General features: G+C 35.8%; 2 protein-coding genes across 2 annotated transcripts; both read right to left on the bottom strand.

Annotated features, from left to right (window-relative positions):
- Positions 1-1,035: 1,035 nt before the first annotated feature.
- On the bottom strand, positions 1,036-13,129 carry LOC122643227 (probable calcium-binding protein CML41). The gene is made up of 2 exons (XM_043836871.1): positions 12,926-13,129; positions 1,036-1,536 (listed from the first exon to the last, which is right to left on the bottom strand). Exons 1-2 carry the CDS (start codon positions 13,127-13,129, stop codon positions 1,036-1,038), a joined length of 705 nt encoding a protein of 234 aa, XP_043692806.1.
- A 1,955-nt stretch (positions 13,130-15,084) lies between these two features.
- On the bottom strand, positions 15,085-15,585 carry LOC122643226 (probable calcium-binding protein CML41). The gene has a single exon (XM_043836870.1). It carries the CDS (start codon positions 15,583-15,585, stop codon positions 15,085-15,087), a length of 501 nt encoding a protein of 166 aa, XP_043692805.1.
- Positions 15,586-15,847: the final 262 nt, after the last annotated feature.

The raw sequence follows: 15,847 nt of genomic DNA, 5'->3' as shown, positions 1-15,847 counted from the left end.
TAAGAGGTTGTTGGCCATTTAATTATAGTATTTTATTAAATAAAATATTGACTAATTAAAGAGAACACAAAATCCCTTTTAGATTCTACATCTTCCCTCTTTAGAAGCAAGTTGGGTAGCTAGTCAAGTTTCCTTTTCACATTAGGAAAGTGAATAAGGGAATCCACCCCAATCCTAAGGTGTTGAGAGTTATAACAACACACCACAAAGGGGGCGGGGGCACTCACTGGCTTGGTTGAATTTCTCTGGCCTCCCCCTTGGCAAACTTTTTCTCTCTCCTCTCTCTTGCTCCCTTTGAGTGATGGTGTGTGGTTAAGATTTTAGAAACCCTAATTCGTTAGTGAACGTTCATGTTGGCTTTGCTTTCGATTGAAGCTTGAAGAATAAAAAACTTTCAATCCCCATTATTGCTTGAGTATGGAAGAACTATTATCTGAAGGAGGAACTACATTTATGGTTCTCAGGTATCCTATGTTTCCCGTTTGATTTTTGTTATGAGAAGAGATCTCAAACTTGAATGCAAGGGTAAATATCCAATTCGATTCCGGTGCACATTCGGGTAACCAGATTGGTGTTTAAATCCCAACAAATAATACATGGGGTGCGGTTGGAAAGCGTGGAAGGTGCATACCAAACACCAATGCAATGAGGAGTACTTGATTCACTGAACAAGCCACAGACATGTGAGCAAGTCTTGGTCTGCAGGGATAACAACAAATTAGCAAATTGTGTACTGTTTGGAGCGCGTATGTTCTTTTTAGTGTTGGAGGTGCCCTTCTTCTCTCGGGAATGCCCATGAGATGTTCTAGGGCTGCTGTCCTTTGTTTGTAATAAATCAATCTCTTTTTCTTTCTCAATAAATTAGATTTACCGATATTAGAAAAGACATTACCGAGCTTGAGATTCAAAGTCATTACATAGCAAACCTGTTCTTAATTATTAATTATGTGGTTCACACCTGACTTACAGTCGTAGTGCCTAACGTCATTATTTTTATTTTTGCAAACAATAGAACAGGTGCAAACATTGATACGATTAAGCCATCATCTGCTGGAACTCGGTAAAATCAATCACACCATTGCCGTTGCAGTCGAATGCCTGTATGATGCTCTTGCACTCTTCATTCGACATTTTGTTTCCAAGGCGACCAAATATCCTCTGCAAGCCCTCCAATGTAATGGACCCAGAACTCTTCGCAGCGAACATCTGAAAGCCTCTTTTCAGATCATCATCCCCACCTTCACGCTCCATCAACATTGCAAAATCATCAAAGCTGAGTATCAAACTGTCACCGCTAGCTGCATCGAGTTCATTGGTCACACCTTGAGCTTCCTCAGGTGACATGAACTCCCTTTTAGAGGCAAGGTAGGATCTGAGTTCAGATCCTGAGATTTTCCCATTACCATCAGCATCCAAGTGACGAAATATTCGTTGGAGTTCATCATTTCTTGAAGGTTGACTGTCGCCGGAGATGCTTGAAGGTTGCTGTCGCCGAAGAAGCTTGGAGGTTGCTGTCGTTGGAGAAGCTTGGAAGCCCTAAACAATTTTACAGATGATGAAAGGGTAGAATTGGAAATGCAGTTTTAATTTGTTAGTAAAGGGTAATATTATCTTTTCAAACCATTAACTAACAGCACCCTAACACTGTTAGCCATAAGGGGTCAAAATGTAAGGTGAAAAAAACCAAGGGGAGGAATGTGTAATTAGGGCAAAGTACAGGGGAGGGAACGTAATTTTCCAAAAGAAAAATATTTTGGAAATCTACCACAAAATATTTTGCGGTTGTTTAACCCCGATAATTGTTTAATCTGACCATCATAGTTGTATTTAGCAATGGTAAAGTTTAATCGCTTCTATTTACAAACTATTAGCAACAATAATTACATTGTTGAATAACCTTTGTTATCAATAAAAAATTCCAAACGTACTACAATTAGTGGCGGTAGGTACTATAATTAAACATTTTTGTCTGAAATATTACAAAAATTGCAATCAAAATTATAATAAATTTATAAAAATACAATAAAATCCAAACCAATATAAAAATATACATTGGAAATAAAAATGTAAATTTTTTTAAACTATTGCATAAAATGATATATTTCTTGCATTATATATGTAAAAAACAGTAAATGTCCAAAAAAAATCCTCAAAATGTAAACAAATTTATAAAAAAAGTAATAAATTAGTTAGCTAGAACTACATAATTCACCATTGATCGGTGAATATTGCACAAATGGAGGCAATAAAGGTTAGTGTGCTTTTGTAAAACAAGAGCCATGAGGAGGTGGAGTGAACTGTTGGAGGAGTAAGAGGAGCAAGAAACTTATAAGCAGTTTAAAGAAAAAAAAATTATTGACTGCCTATAACCTTATTAACTAGTACTCTAAACCCTAAACCCTAAACTTGTAATAGTAATCGAAACTAAATGTGTAAATCAACCAATTACTTTTAATTAAACTAAATATTCAAATTTTTTTTTGGCGAAAGCTGTCATACACGGTAATATATGAATTTGGTAAACACTTCTCAATTTAGTAGGAATCAGATAGATTTGGGAAGATCAGCCTAAACTATAGAAATCCAAGAAATAAAATTTATTATTAGTAATTATTATACCAATAATAATGGTGAAGCGATGATTATAAAATAATAAAAAATAAAACATATAAAGCAACAGTTTTCTATAACTTTTGTAATATAGACCATGTCTATTTAATTATTAAATATATAAATATATGTATACGTACCCATCCATGTGTTCAGAATTAACATTCAAAATAAAAAAAGAAAAGAAAATATCCCTTAAATAATAAAATTGAAAAAATATATATTTTTGGTATCAACTCAAATATCGATCGTGAATCAATCAGAAAAAATAAAATTAAAACATAAAAAATCCAGTAAATAGTACAAATTGAGTTGAAGTTAATTATTTGTGACAAATATTGCAAAAAATACAACAAAATTATGATATAATTATAAAGACTATAAATAGTATCAAAATATTAGAAGTAATAGCAGTAATGTTTGAAACAATTTTTTCTCAATAAAAAATAGAATATATCAATGGTAATAAAAAACCCACTGAAAAGGTATACATAGCAATAGTTTTTATTATTGCTACAATTTAAGTCATTTAGCAATGGGCGGGCAACCCAATTATTTGGAGGGATAATTTGACAAGGGGATTTTAATTTATTTTTATTTAGTAGGGAGGTCATTTATAGGGAGGAGGAGAGAGACAAGACACTATGGCGCTAGCGCAAAGGCTACACTCCCGGCCGAGAAACTTTGTTCTTATAAATATGTATGTATGTATGTATAAAATAAAAAATCGGTAGATGGAATAAAACTAGCTTCTTGCATGAGATACATATGTATGGTTAGTTGGTCATTCTCTCTGTATTACAAAAGCAAATAGTAACTGTTGGGGATAAGACGACTTTTTTTATAGGGGGGTCTGGTGGTCATGCTTTGAGGACAGCCAGGGGCCAGGTGGAAACCGAGGGAGAAGCCCGACGTGGGGGAGAATGTTGGAGTGTGTCCATCAAACCTGGATTATTTTGAAAAAAATAAATTTAATATTAATTATTGCATGAATTTATTTACGGACTTAAATGTTTGTTCCATGGGTTTTCACCCAAAATAGTTCTCTACTAAGAATAGGACTGGACATCCCATTCATATGGTCGTTAGATTGTATGTCACTAGAAAAGTTGTTTTCAGAGCATAAATGTAACCACACATTATTTCTATAAATAGAAAAAATCTAATACAAATTCTCACATGTGTTACTACCTGCCATATTAAGGAGAGATGCGTACCCATCACCAGTCCTTTGACCTAAGAGATCGTATCATTATGGTGTTTCATTATGGGTTTTCGTACACTAATGGTTGATGTCATGTGGACTATATATTAGTGTGTTGGATTCGTGATATCGCATCGTGAACGAAAGAGATGCTCAATATGAAATCCACTATCCTTAATTGGGGAATATCAAGTGAACGTTCATGTTGGTTTTGCTTTGGATTGAAGCTTGAAAAATAAAACAACTTTCAATCCCCATTGTTGCTCGAGTATGGAAGAGCTATTATCTGAAGCAGGAACTACATTTATGGTTCTCAGGTATCCTATGTTTCCCGCTTAATTTTTGTTATGAGAAGAGATCTCAAACTTGAATGCAAAGGTAAATATCCAATCCGATTCCGCTGCCCATTCGGTTAACCAGATTGGTGTTTAAATCCTAACAAATAATACATTGGGTGGGGTTGGAAAGCATGGAAGGTGCATACCAAACACCAATGCAATGAGGAGTACTTGATTCACTGAACAAGCCACATGCATGCTTTTAAGCAAGCTATGCCAGACTGCCAGAGCAAGTCTTGGTCTAAAGGGATAACAACTAATTAGCAAATTGGGCGATGTTTGGAGCGTGTATGTTCGTTTTAGTGTTGGAGGTGCCTTTCTTCTCTCGGGAATGCCCATGAGATGTTATAGGGCTGCTGTCCTTTGGTTGTAATAAATCGATCTCTTTTTCTTTCTCAATAATTAAATTAGATTTACCGATATTAGAAAAGACATTACCAAGCTTGAGATTCAAAGTTAGTACATAGCAAACCTGTTCTTAATTATTAATTATGTGGTTCACACTTGACTTACATTCCTAGTGCCTAACCTCATTATTTTTATTTTTGCAAACTTATTTGCCACGCACACATCGAATAGGTGCCAAATATCCAAAATACCCTTGTGAGCTGTATCAATACTCCACCGACTCTGGGAAAAATTGCTTCTTGGTTCAAAATTAGGGTATTGTTGTCTCATGGTCGAACCATTGATGAGATCTTTTTGGTTCTTTCTTTCTCGATCCACTATGAGATTTGTGTTTGTTTATCCTTAAGTGAGTAGTTGTCTTGTTGGCTTTGTCTCTCTTTCATGGGTCTGTCCGTGTGAGACTTCTTTAGTTGTTTCTTCTCTTGTTTTTTGTATTCTTTGTATAGTTTCTCTTACCATCAGCATCCAAGTGACGAAATATTTGTTGGAGTTCATCATTTCTTGATTTTTTTTTGGAATGCTGAAGGCGATGGACACTTAGCATAAAGCTCTTGTTGGAGAACCATTTGGATAATGTTGTCTTGGAAACAATAGCAGTTGCCATTAGAGTAGCTAGGAACGTTGAGTACTATTTCTTTTCTTGTTGCCTGTTGCTCTTTGCTGTGATGGAAATGAAAGAGCATGCAAAGAGACTTATATAGAGACTTTGAGAGGATGGAGACTTCATGGTAAGTAAAAAAGAAAGAATCAGATTCTAGAGTTTAAAAAGGACTGGTCTAGGTTAAAAGTTCCTCAATATTGAATTGTTGGAATATTTGCCTATATAAACATTCATGGGAGTGTTGCTTAAAGACAAATCATTTTCAGTGTGAGAAAGAATAAGTATCCAGAGCTTAAAAAGGACGGGTTGTTGTAAAAAGTGTATGCATGGATTGGGTCCCAGATTTGAGTGATGATGAGCATTCTTGATTCCACATTCAAAAGTCATACAAATACAAGGTTTAGTTTATACATCGACTTACAATGGGGTGGAACCTCAAAAAACAAGTATGTTAAATCCTTAATTTACAAATAAACAAGTTTTGGGAGGAAATTAACAAATAATAACTAATCTAATCTTCTTCTCTACCAAACAAAATTGTACAAGTGAAGTATATGATTCAGTGCCTCTTGGGTGTCAATTTCAAATATGAATAGCCAAACTACATACATGACACAACACGGTTAAGGATACGTGGTGTTGTACTTGTTGGGTATTATAACTTCTGAATATAAAAGAACTAGAAAATTAAATAAGTTATGTATATATGTTATATGATACCTAAACATGGATGAAGTTATAACTTGGTGTTTCAATTTATTTATTTTTGTGCATTGGGCTCGAAAGAGACTATTTTTGTCATTTTGTAAGGATATCTTAATTCAATTTTACCCAAAACGGCTTGTATGAGATGAATTTAATGTGATCTAAGACAAACTATTTACCAAAAATTAAGATCATACGAATATAGTATATTGTTGTTTGTTGACACAAACATGACTCATTTATCATATCCTGTTCATTAGGGGTGAAGAGATTCCAACACAACACGAAGATGTCCTGACATGACCTATTGCCACACCTAGTTGCCCTGGTACCTAAGAGATACTCTTAATACACAATATATGGTCATGTAAAAGCATATGTGAGTGGATAGTGATTGGGTCACGATAATCATATCAAATGGCACTACAAAACTAATGCTACACAGGGGCAGTAATTATCACCGTTGAGGAAATAATAGTAGTCTACCATTTTGGTAGCCCTATCAATCCCATCTATTGAATATGTATAAACATCTGTCTTCTTCTTCTCTTAAACAGATCTAGTTATGCTTGTACTAGCAGCTTCTAAGTTCTTGTATTAACTTGCACAGAAATTTTATTTAAACATATAAAGTAGTTATAAATTCCATACTCAAAAAGTAACATGGGAGTATTTAAAGAATGATCTGATTTGTTTATCTTCAACAAGATAAATAGCATTTCACTGGTTCTTATTTTCTTGATCTGAACATGGTAATGATAAATTTGTTTTAATTGAATTTTAGAAAGAAATATGCCCAAAAACATGTTTATGTGTTATATATACTTAGTTAGGCTGAATCTTGATTCAACATATATATTTTAGTAGGCCTTGTTGAATAAACTGTCAGGATGAACAAATATTTATCAGTTGCTATTTTCCTTCCCCATGACTTCCTCTTACGTCCCTTCTACTCTCTCTCTCTCTCTCTCTCTCTCTCTCAGACACACACACTGTAACGCCTCCAAAACCACCCAAGCGGTTTAGGGACATTGACGGTCCACAAGATCATTTATGTTAAGGAGATATGAACCGGAGTAGAACCAAAATACAAACATAAGTCTAAAATGTATAGATTAAGACTTCAACTAAAGTAGGGTAGTCAAACTAAGTTATTACAACTTTTAAATTAAACTTAAAAACCTTAAATAAAGGTTACAATCTCCAAAATTAAATTAAACTCAAACAAACTATGAGTTCTTCTAAAATTTAAAGGAAGTGTCAAGTGTCTAATAGTAGTCGTCCTTTTCTAATCCAAACGCTTCGTCCTCTTGGACCTCCTCCTCTAGTACATCCTCACATCCAGGTTCGCATTCATAAAGTTGTTCATCTGAAAAACGGTGAGGGTAAGCTTCGAAAAAATATTAGCAAATAAATCCACAACAACTATACAGGTGTGAAAACATGCACAAGTAATACAAAATATAAAGACATACAATAATATGTGTATCTAGATCCGAAAAAAAAAAACAAAACAAAATGATCATAACCGTATTTGCTTATCACCACTACCATAATGAAAAGTATATATGACAACAATCAACAAAAGATAGTTTCAAAGAATGTAAAATAACAAACACATCACTCCCTAATGGATTAGTGTGAACTAGTTACCATACACTGGTCAAGGCCCTCATGATAGCGGCTTATGAACTCCAGCTATGATCAACTACAACACCACTGTTCCCTCTCAACATCAAGAAACTAATAGAGAAACTAGTGACCAAACTTGCCCCAGACCGAGTCAGAGCCCCTTAAGGTTTTACCAGCAATGCCCTCCTGGAGAGTTTTTTATCATCTCCCTCTTTCTAGTAGTGTCCATATAGCTCCAATAAGGGTAAACCCGTAGCTCAAAAACTCGCCAACTTATCTTTACCCCAACATATTCACCAATGTCGGTTAGATAAACAACAAAATAACAATCGTGGATTTACTTATAATTTAGGGCTATACATCCAAGTTCGAAACTTAGGGTCATGACTCCCCAATTCCACCCTAACACATATTATTGAAAAGAATGAAAATAAAGTTTAAAAACAGTAACTTTCATCAACATATTAATGCATAAAGTGAAGAACAATAATAGGGAAGATTGGGCAAAATCTTCACAATCACATATCCAACAATAACATCAATGTAAATTAAAAGATAAACCCAAAACAAAATCAGTTTTTTATGCATCATCCACAAACATCATGCATTAGGTTATAATCATGAAGAATCATTCAAAGACCTTCATCATACTATCAACAAATAAGCATTGGATTCATTAGTCTATAAACATGATATTATTAAAAATTCTACACACACATATGTGAATTAAATCATAAGGATATCATCATTCCTTGCAAGCAATCATGTGTGAACAATTTAATTGAGTAAAAGCATGAATGAAATATGTTTTTGGCATGATAAATCTCAATCTAAAACTAAATTTCAGATTTAAAACAATGTATCAAAATAAATTTTATATGTAAGGAAAATATCAAGTATAATGGTTGAAGATCTACTCACATTGTGTGAAGCGACTAGGGTTTCTATAGGTGACCTCAAATCAATGCTTCAATGATGTTGATCTACATTTTCCTAGTTCAGAATCCCTTTAATGGAGTCCCATGAGTAAGGTAATGATGAAATCAATTTCAAGGTATTGCTTAAACTCGGATTTGGGAAACACAGATTTTTTGACAGAATGACCTACCTTCAATAAATCAGCGATATCTCTCTTCTTAAATATTCGTTTGGACTGATTCAAGTTGGGTTTCTAAAATAAGAGATGAGGCTACGTTTTATTGTGAAATAAGATTTTCTCAATTTGGCCCCAAAAGGGTCGAAATTGGACGTCAAATGGCTGATTCTATATAATCTGAATCTCCTTCTTCTCTTTCCTTCTTTTTCTTCTCCTTCTTCTTCTCCTTCCTTCTTCTTCTTCTTCTTCTTCTCTTCTTCTTCTTCTCTTCCTCTCTATAGTCCACGAATTTTCCTCTCTTGCTCTCTCTTTCTCTCTCAAATTTATGATAAAGGGAATGGGGTTTGAGATTTGGTTATTGGGATTTAATCCTAACAAAAAAGAAACAGATGAGAAGAATTCTATTTAGTCTCTAACTAGATCTCTTTACTTTTCCTCTAATGAAAATATTTTAAAAGGAATCTTGACTTAAGATTTTTTAAATTAAAATTTTAGATTAGGTAGTTTAATTTTAGCTAAATTCCTTTTTTGTTGAGATTTTATTTTATGAAGACTTTCTTTTTCTAAGATTGAGTTTTTCAGCCAATTGGAAATTGCCACCTCACCTTTCCTTATCAATCCATAATACTTTCCCTAATTAAATTCTTACAAAATTCAAAGACCTCCCAGGCTAGAAATCGTGGAAGTCCCTTTTTAAGCCCTATAAAATTATAAGAAATAAAATGTTTAATTGCACTTCTAAAGAATAGAACTTTAGACCTCTAACAAATTAAATTAAATGTTTGAGCACTAGGCTAGGTTACTAACTATGAACTATTTTCCAAATCAAATTATATATGTTATAAATAAAACCCTAATTCTATACTTAGGTAAGGAATAATTCAAATTAAGGGTGTTACACTAGGACACACTACTTACCATCATGTGTGCACCCTAGCAAGTCCAAGATCCTACACTTCAACTTGCGTCAATCCTGTATTAAGTAAAAAGACCAAATTACCCCTAGTCCAAAATTAGGGTATTACAATTCTCCACCCCTTAACAAAATTTCGTCCTCAAAATTTAAACTTACCTGGATCGCTGAATAAATGCGGGATATTACAGTCCATCCCCCTTAAAGAAATTTTGTCCTCGAAATTTACATATCAAGATCTCTAAACAGTTGCAGATACTTGGATCGCATGTCATCTTCTTTCTCCCACAATCATTTGAATATCATGATTCCTCCAGAGAATCGTCACAATTGAATTAGTATGGTTATACAGGACTTGCCCTTTGTGATCCAAAGTAAATAGGTGTTTTCTCGAAATCTGAGTCACTCTCTCTGACTGCCCATCAATTATTGGTCAAGATAATATGTTTAGAAATTTAACCAATTTACTAAATCAGACTCCAAAAATTCAACTTTGATCAAACTAAATCTATTGACCAATATAAACAATATCCAACATGGTAACTTGGTTCCTGGTTCAAATCTCATGATGTCTTGGAGGTTTTTTTGGTGCAGGCCGGTTAGGCAGTGGATCAAGCTCAACATCGATGGCAGCTCGATCAGGAACCCAGGAAGGGCAGGCGTGGGGGGTGTGTTTCAAAATCATCAAGCCCAAGTCATGCATTCCTACTGCAGATACCTGGGGGTTTCGAATAACTTTGTGGCGGAGTTTGAGGCTCTGTTAGACGGGCTTTTAATTGCTTGGGAGAGTGGCTTCATGGACCTTTGGATTGAATATGATTCGGCAGCTTTGGTGTTGGCCATTCAACACTCAAACATTCCGTGGTTTGCGCTCCAAAGATGGCAGGCTCTCAAGCCTTTCCTTGACTCCTGCAATTGGAAAATCTCGCATTGCTTTAGGGAAGCAAATACTATCGCAGACTATTTGGCAAAGCATGCGGCGATTAACGGAGTGTCTTCTACTAACTTGCTCTTTCCTAGTCATATTGTAGATCAGTTGGCTCGTGATGCTATGGGCTTGCCTAGATATAGATTTGTTATGATTTAGGGGAGCTGGCTGGCTGGTCCAGTCTGTGTTTGTGTTTTGCTTTCGGTTTCTTCTTGTTTTTGGAGTTGTGACTCTTTTGCCTTTTCTTTAATACAAGGATCTTCTAGCAAAAAAAAAACTTGGTTCTTGGTTAAAACGTTGTATCACTAAACTAAACTAAAATCAATCTTATTATTCTTGCACTACTGATGTAATATGCAAACCTGGCCAAATAAGTCTTTAAACTTCCTGGACATTATCTCTATACCTTTATTTATTCAATCATAGTCTATATCAAAGGTCCAAAATAAACATTGCTATAGCTGAACCACTCACACTTGAGTTAGACTGACCAATAAATTGACCCATAATTGACTTGGTCCTCAACCATTCGACATTTATCCATATAGAATCACTCAAGCTCAAACCATTTAAGTTCTTTTGTGTGAACCAACTAGAATCATAAATCACCTAATCTCGCATACATGCACCTCAGAATATAAGTCAAATTGTTTTTACCTTAGCATGTTCCACTGATAAGTTTTCAAAATATTTTTAGGGTATCACACACACACACACACACATATATATATATATATTCTCTCGACTGGGACGCAAGATGTGCCAAGACACATGGGGACCAAAATGACCGCCTCTCGCTCGAATGACTGAAATGGCTGTTGTATCCCACCCCATGTGTATCGGCGCAACCTGCTCCCCCGTACACTCCCAGGCGGAGAACATCACCTTATATATATATATATATATATATATATTTCTAAAGGAACCATTGTTATCCTCTCAAGTGCATTGCACTGCCCAATGCACTGTTAAAGTGCATTGGACGGTGCACCTCACTTGTGCATTCGAAATGTGTTGTGGCTGTTTAATCCATAGTTGGAAAACCAGGTTTTCTGACTCAACTCGCCTTTCAAAAAACCTTGGTGACTCGGCCTTGTCAAACCCAATCATGGTGACTCACTTTTTTTTTTCTTATTTTTTATGCAATAAATATGAATAAATTAATAAAAATTACAAAAACATAGAAAAATTATGGAAAAAAAAGTAATCACATATCAATGCATTTTGAGTTTATTCCATTGAACAATAGAAGGGAGACGAGGAGTTAAGGGTTTTTTACTGTTTTACAACACAAATTTACTATTTTACTCAACTCAATTTCTAAGTGAATCGGCTTTATGGCTTTTTTTTTAAATGACTAAAATCGCAAAGTCTATCATGACTCGGGTAAAAATACTGAGTCTGATAACTTATGACCGAGTCTCATCATTTTTTACCCTAACATAGTTTACTCGACTCTTGACCAAGTTTTCCAAAATTTTGACTCGTCTCAGGAAACTCGGCCAAATCAAAACCCGGTTTTTCAACTATGACTTTAATCTCGACAATTTCTGAATCTGACTGTCATAGTTGCATTTAGCAATGGTAAAGTTTAACCATTTCTATTTACAAACTATTTGCAACATTATCTTGAACTCTCTTTGATTTATTCCAGGCTTTCTCTCCATCATTGTTCTCCTATTTTGGATAGGCTCAAGAAAAGGCTTCAGTTGTGGAAGAGCAAAGCCCGTTCATTCACAGGCCGTTTAGATATTGTTCGAGCTATGATGCAGGCTTCATATCTTTATTGGACTAGAATATATGGCCTTCCCGGCTATGTGATTTGGATGATTGAGTCCATCATGTGTGCCTTGTTGTGGAAGGGAAGTGACAATAATAAATTCCTTCACACCATCAGCTGGACGTCAGTTTTCCTTCCAAAGAAGGAGGGAGGACTAGGTCTAAAGAGAGTGAAAGATGTAAATAAAGCGGGTCTTCTTACGCTTCTTTGGAAAATTGTTAAAAAGAGAGAAGGTTTATGAACTCAGTGGATTTATTTTAAATACTTCAAGAAAGACTCTATTTGGACAGTCCAATGCGGTTCTGATGCTTTTTGGGTTTGGAAAAAGATTCTAAAGTTGAGACATTTGGTTCAAGATCACATAGTTAATTTTCAAGATTGATGATGGAATGTCCACAAGACTTTGGTTAGACAATTGGCACCCATGTGGAGTCCTTCTCTCAGTGTTTGGAGATAGAATTAAGTATGACCGGCGCTATTGTCTCTTCGATCATCTATAATGGGTCTTGGAGACCCAGTCCTTTAATTTCTTCAGATCTTTAATTTGTCTTGGAGCAACTTCAGCATATTGGTAGAAGGCCTCCGGCAACGGTGATATTGTTAAATGGAACCCCTCTACCAATAAGATGTTCCCTTCAGCGTCGGCGTGGGAGCTTATTAGATCTAAAGGAACCATTGTTTCTTGGTGGAACTTGATTTGGTTGACTCACCACATCCCCAGACATAGCTTCATTACATGGTGTGCCCTCACTAGTTCCCTCCCCACTCAGGAGTTCCTTTCCCACAGGAACATCTCTATCCCCAATTGTTGTCTCTGTTGGAATGATATGGAGAATATTGATCTTTTGTTCTTTAATTGCCCTTATTCCAAGGCTATTTGGGCTGGAGTTATTCGCAAGTGTTGCCCTTCTCATGTGCCCCTCTCTTCCTTTGCCAGAGAGTGGAGTTGGATTAGACAAGAGTTTAAAGGAAAGTCGATATGTGTATAGGGCTGTAAAGATGATTTTTTGTGCTACTATTTATCATCAACGTAGACGGACCTCCTTTTCTCGGTCTCATATGTAGATTCAGAGTGCCATTGAGTTTGATGTCAGAACTAAGATCAATCTTAATGCTTCGGACTTAGATTGCTTCAAGAATCATCATATTGCTACTTCTTGGGGTCTTCAGATCAGGCTCTATTAAACCTTTTGCTGCTTTGTTGTTTTCTGTTTGTGGCTTGGCCTCTTGATCCATTTGAGTTGTTGTATCTTCTTTGCTTTCTTTATTAACAGTTTGTATTCATCCAAAAAAACTATTAGCAACAATAATTACAATTGTTGAATCATTCCTATTATTTTTGGGACAGAGAAGCTACAAATTGGAGTTTCTTTTTTCTTTTCCTATTTCTTAGCAACTTTTTTGTTCCGGTTCATTTCCAGGAACCAAAAAATGAACCGGTCTTAAGAAACAGATTTCTCTTATTTTTTTGTTCCCAAGAAAAAAAAAATAAAGAGAAATAGAGAAACAAATGTGTTATCATGCAGGCCCTTAATCATTATCTATATATTGCAAAACCAAATAGCGACCTTTAAGTATAAGAAGATTTTTTTTTTTTGGTTCAGTGGGACCCGCTACTAGGCAGCCAAGGGATGGGCACCAAGGGGGTCAGCCTTTGATGTGGGGGAGAGTACATGGGTTGGGGATGGAAGGGGTGGAAGGTGCATATCAAGCACCGATGCAATGATGAGTACTTGATCTACTGACCAAGCATCGGGCATGCTTTCAAGCGAGCAGTGCCAAACCAACCAGAGGGAGTCTAGGTCTGTAGGGATAACAAGAAATTACAAGCTGGGTGCCGTTAGAAACGTGTTTGTTCTTCTCTCAGGAATACCCTTGAGAAGGGGTGCCCACTCGTCCGGGCATGTGTAATCTTGTTCAATGATTTTGGATTTTACTTTTTTTTAAAAAAAAAAAAATTTATGGGAGGAACAATGAGTTGGACAAAGATGGAGAAGCAAATTTGAGTGTGGATTAGAAAAATAAAAAAGCAAACGGAACTCGAAATACAAAATTATATCTTGTATTTTTTTATTTTTTTTCTTCTTGAAATCTTCTTTTTCTAGAAGGCAAAGAAAAAAAGAAAGATTTTCTTATTGACATTTCTGTCAAATAATTTTATTACTTTACATTTTTTTGGCACTTTTCGTATAACGTGCCCTTTTTTTTTTTTTTTTTTTTTCTTTCAATGGAGGTAAATTTTGTGATTTAATGTTGATATACCTAAATATAGCCACCCAATGATGTCACACCACGTCACTATTGTCAGGGATGGTCCGATGGATAAAAGCCCACCGAGCCACACTCACGTCTGCGCCAATCGACCCGGAATCAAGGATTCAATTACATAAGGGGATTATCCATCACATGGGGATTGACTAATCCTATTCTTAATATGCCGCTATTAGTTAGAGCCACACTCCTATTCTTGGTTGGATTGGATGTTCCAAATTCCAACAACCATTTGTGACTTCGGTAGGGGTGCCCTTCTTGTCTCAGGAATACCCTTGAGATGCTCTAGGGCTGCTGTCCTTTGGTTGTAATTATTCTTTTTCTTGCTCAGTAAATTTGATATATCGATAAATTAAAACACAAAAAAAAAAAAAAGAACATAACCAAGCTTGAACTTCATACTCAGTGCATAGCAAACCTGTTCATAATTATTAATTATGTGGTACACACCGGTCTTACAGTCCTAGTGCCTAACCCCCACTTGCATTGCATCTTTCAAAACAACTAAACAGGGGAAGGGCCATTATTTTTATTTTAGTAAACTGCTTATTTGCCACACACACACGCACATAGAACAGGTCCAAACACTGTTACCGGATTAAGCCATCATCTGCTGGAACTCAGGGAAATCAATCACACCATCGCCGTTGAGGTCGAATGCCTTTATGATGCTCTTGCACTCTTCGTTTGACATTTTGAATACCCTCTGCAAATCCTCTGATGTAATGGACCCAGACGTCTTCCCAGCGAACATCTGAAAGCCTCTTTTCAGATCATCATCCCCACCTTGACGCTCCATCAACATTGCAAAATCATCAAAGCTGAGCGTCAAACTGTCACCGCCTGCTGCAACGAGTTCATTGGTCACAGCTTGAGCCTCCTCAGGTGACATGAACTCCTTTTTGGAGGCAAGGTAGGATCTGAGTTCAGATCCTTCAATTTTCCCATTACCATTAGTATCCAAGTAACGAAATATTTGTTGGAGTTCATCATTTCTTGATTGTTTTTTGGAATTCTGAAGGCGATGGACACTTAGCACAAAGCTCTTGTTGGAGAAGCATTTGGATAATGTGGCCTTGGAAACAACAGCTGTTGCCATTAGAGTAGCTAGGATTGAACGTCGAGAGTAGTATTTGTTGCTTCTTGTTGCCTCTTGCTCTTTGCTGTGATGGAAATGGAAGAACATGCAAAGAGACTTATATAGAGACTTCACGGTAAGTACCAAAGAAAGAATCAGATTCTAGTGCTTAAAAAGGACTGGTCTAGGTTAAAAGTTCCCATATTATTGAATTGTTGGAATATTTGCCTAGAAAAGCATTCATTGGAGTGTTGCTTAAAGACAAATCATTTTTAGTGTGAGA

The sequence above is a fragment of the Telopea speciosissima genome, chromosome 10 (genome assembly GCF_018873765.1).
Source record: "Telopea speciosissima isolate NSW1024214 ecotype Mountain lineage chromosome 10, Tspe_v1, whole genome shotgun sequence".
Lineage (NCBI taxonomy): Eukaryota > Viridiplantae > Streptophyta > Magnoliopsida > Proteales > Proteaceae > Telopea > Telopea speciosissima.
The sequence above is the reverse complement of the archived record's forward strand: the minus strand, read 5'-3'. Positions and strand labels throughout refer to the sequence as shown.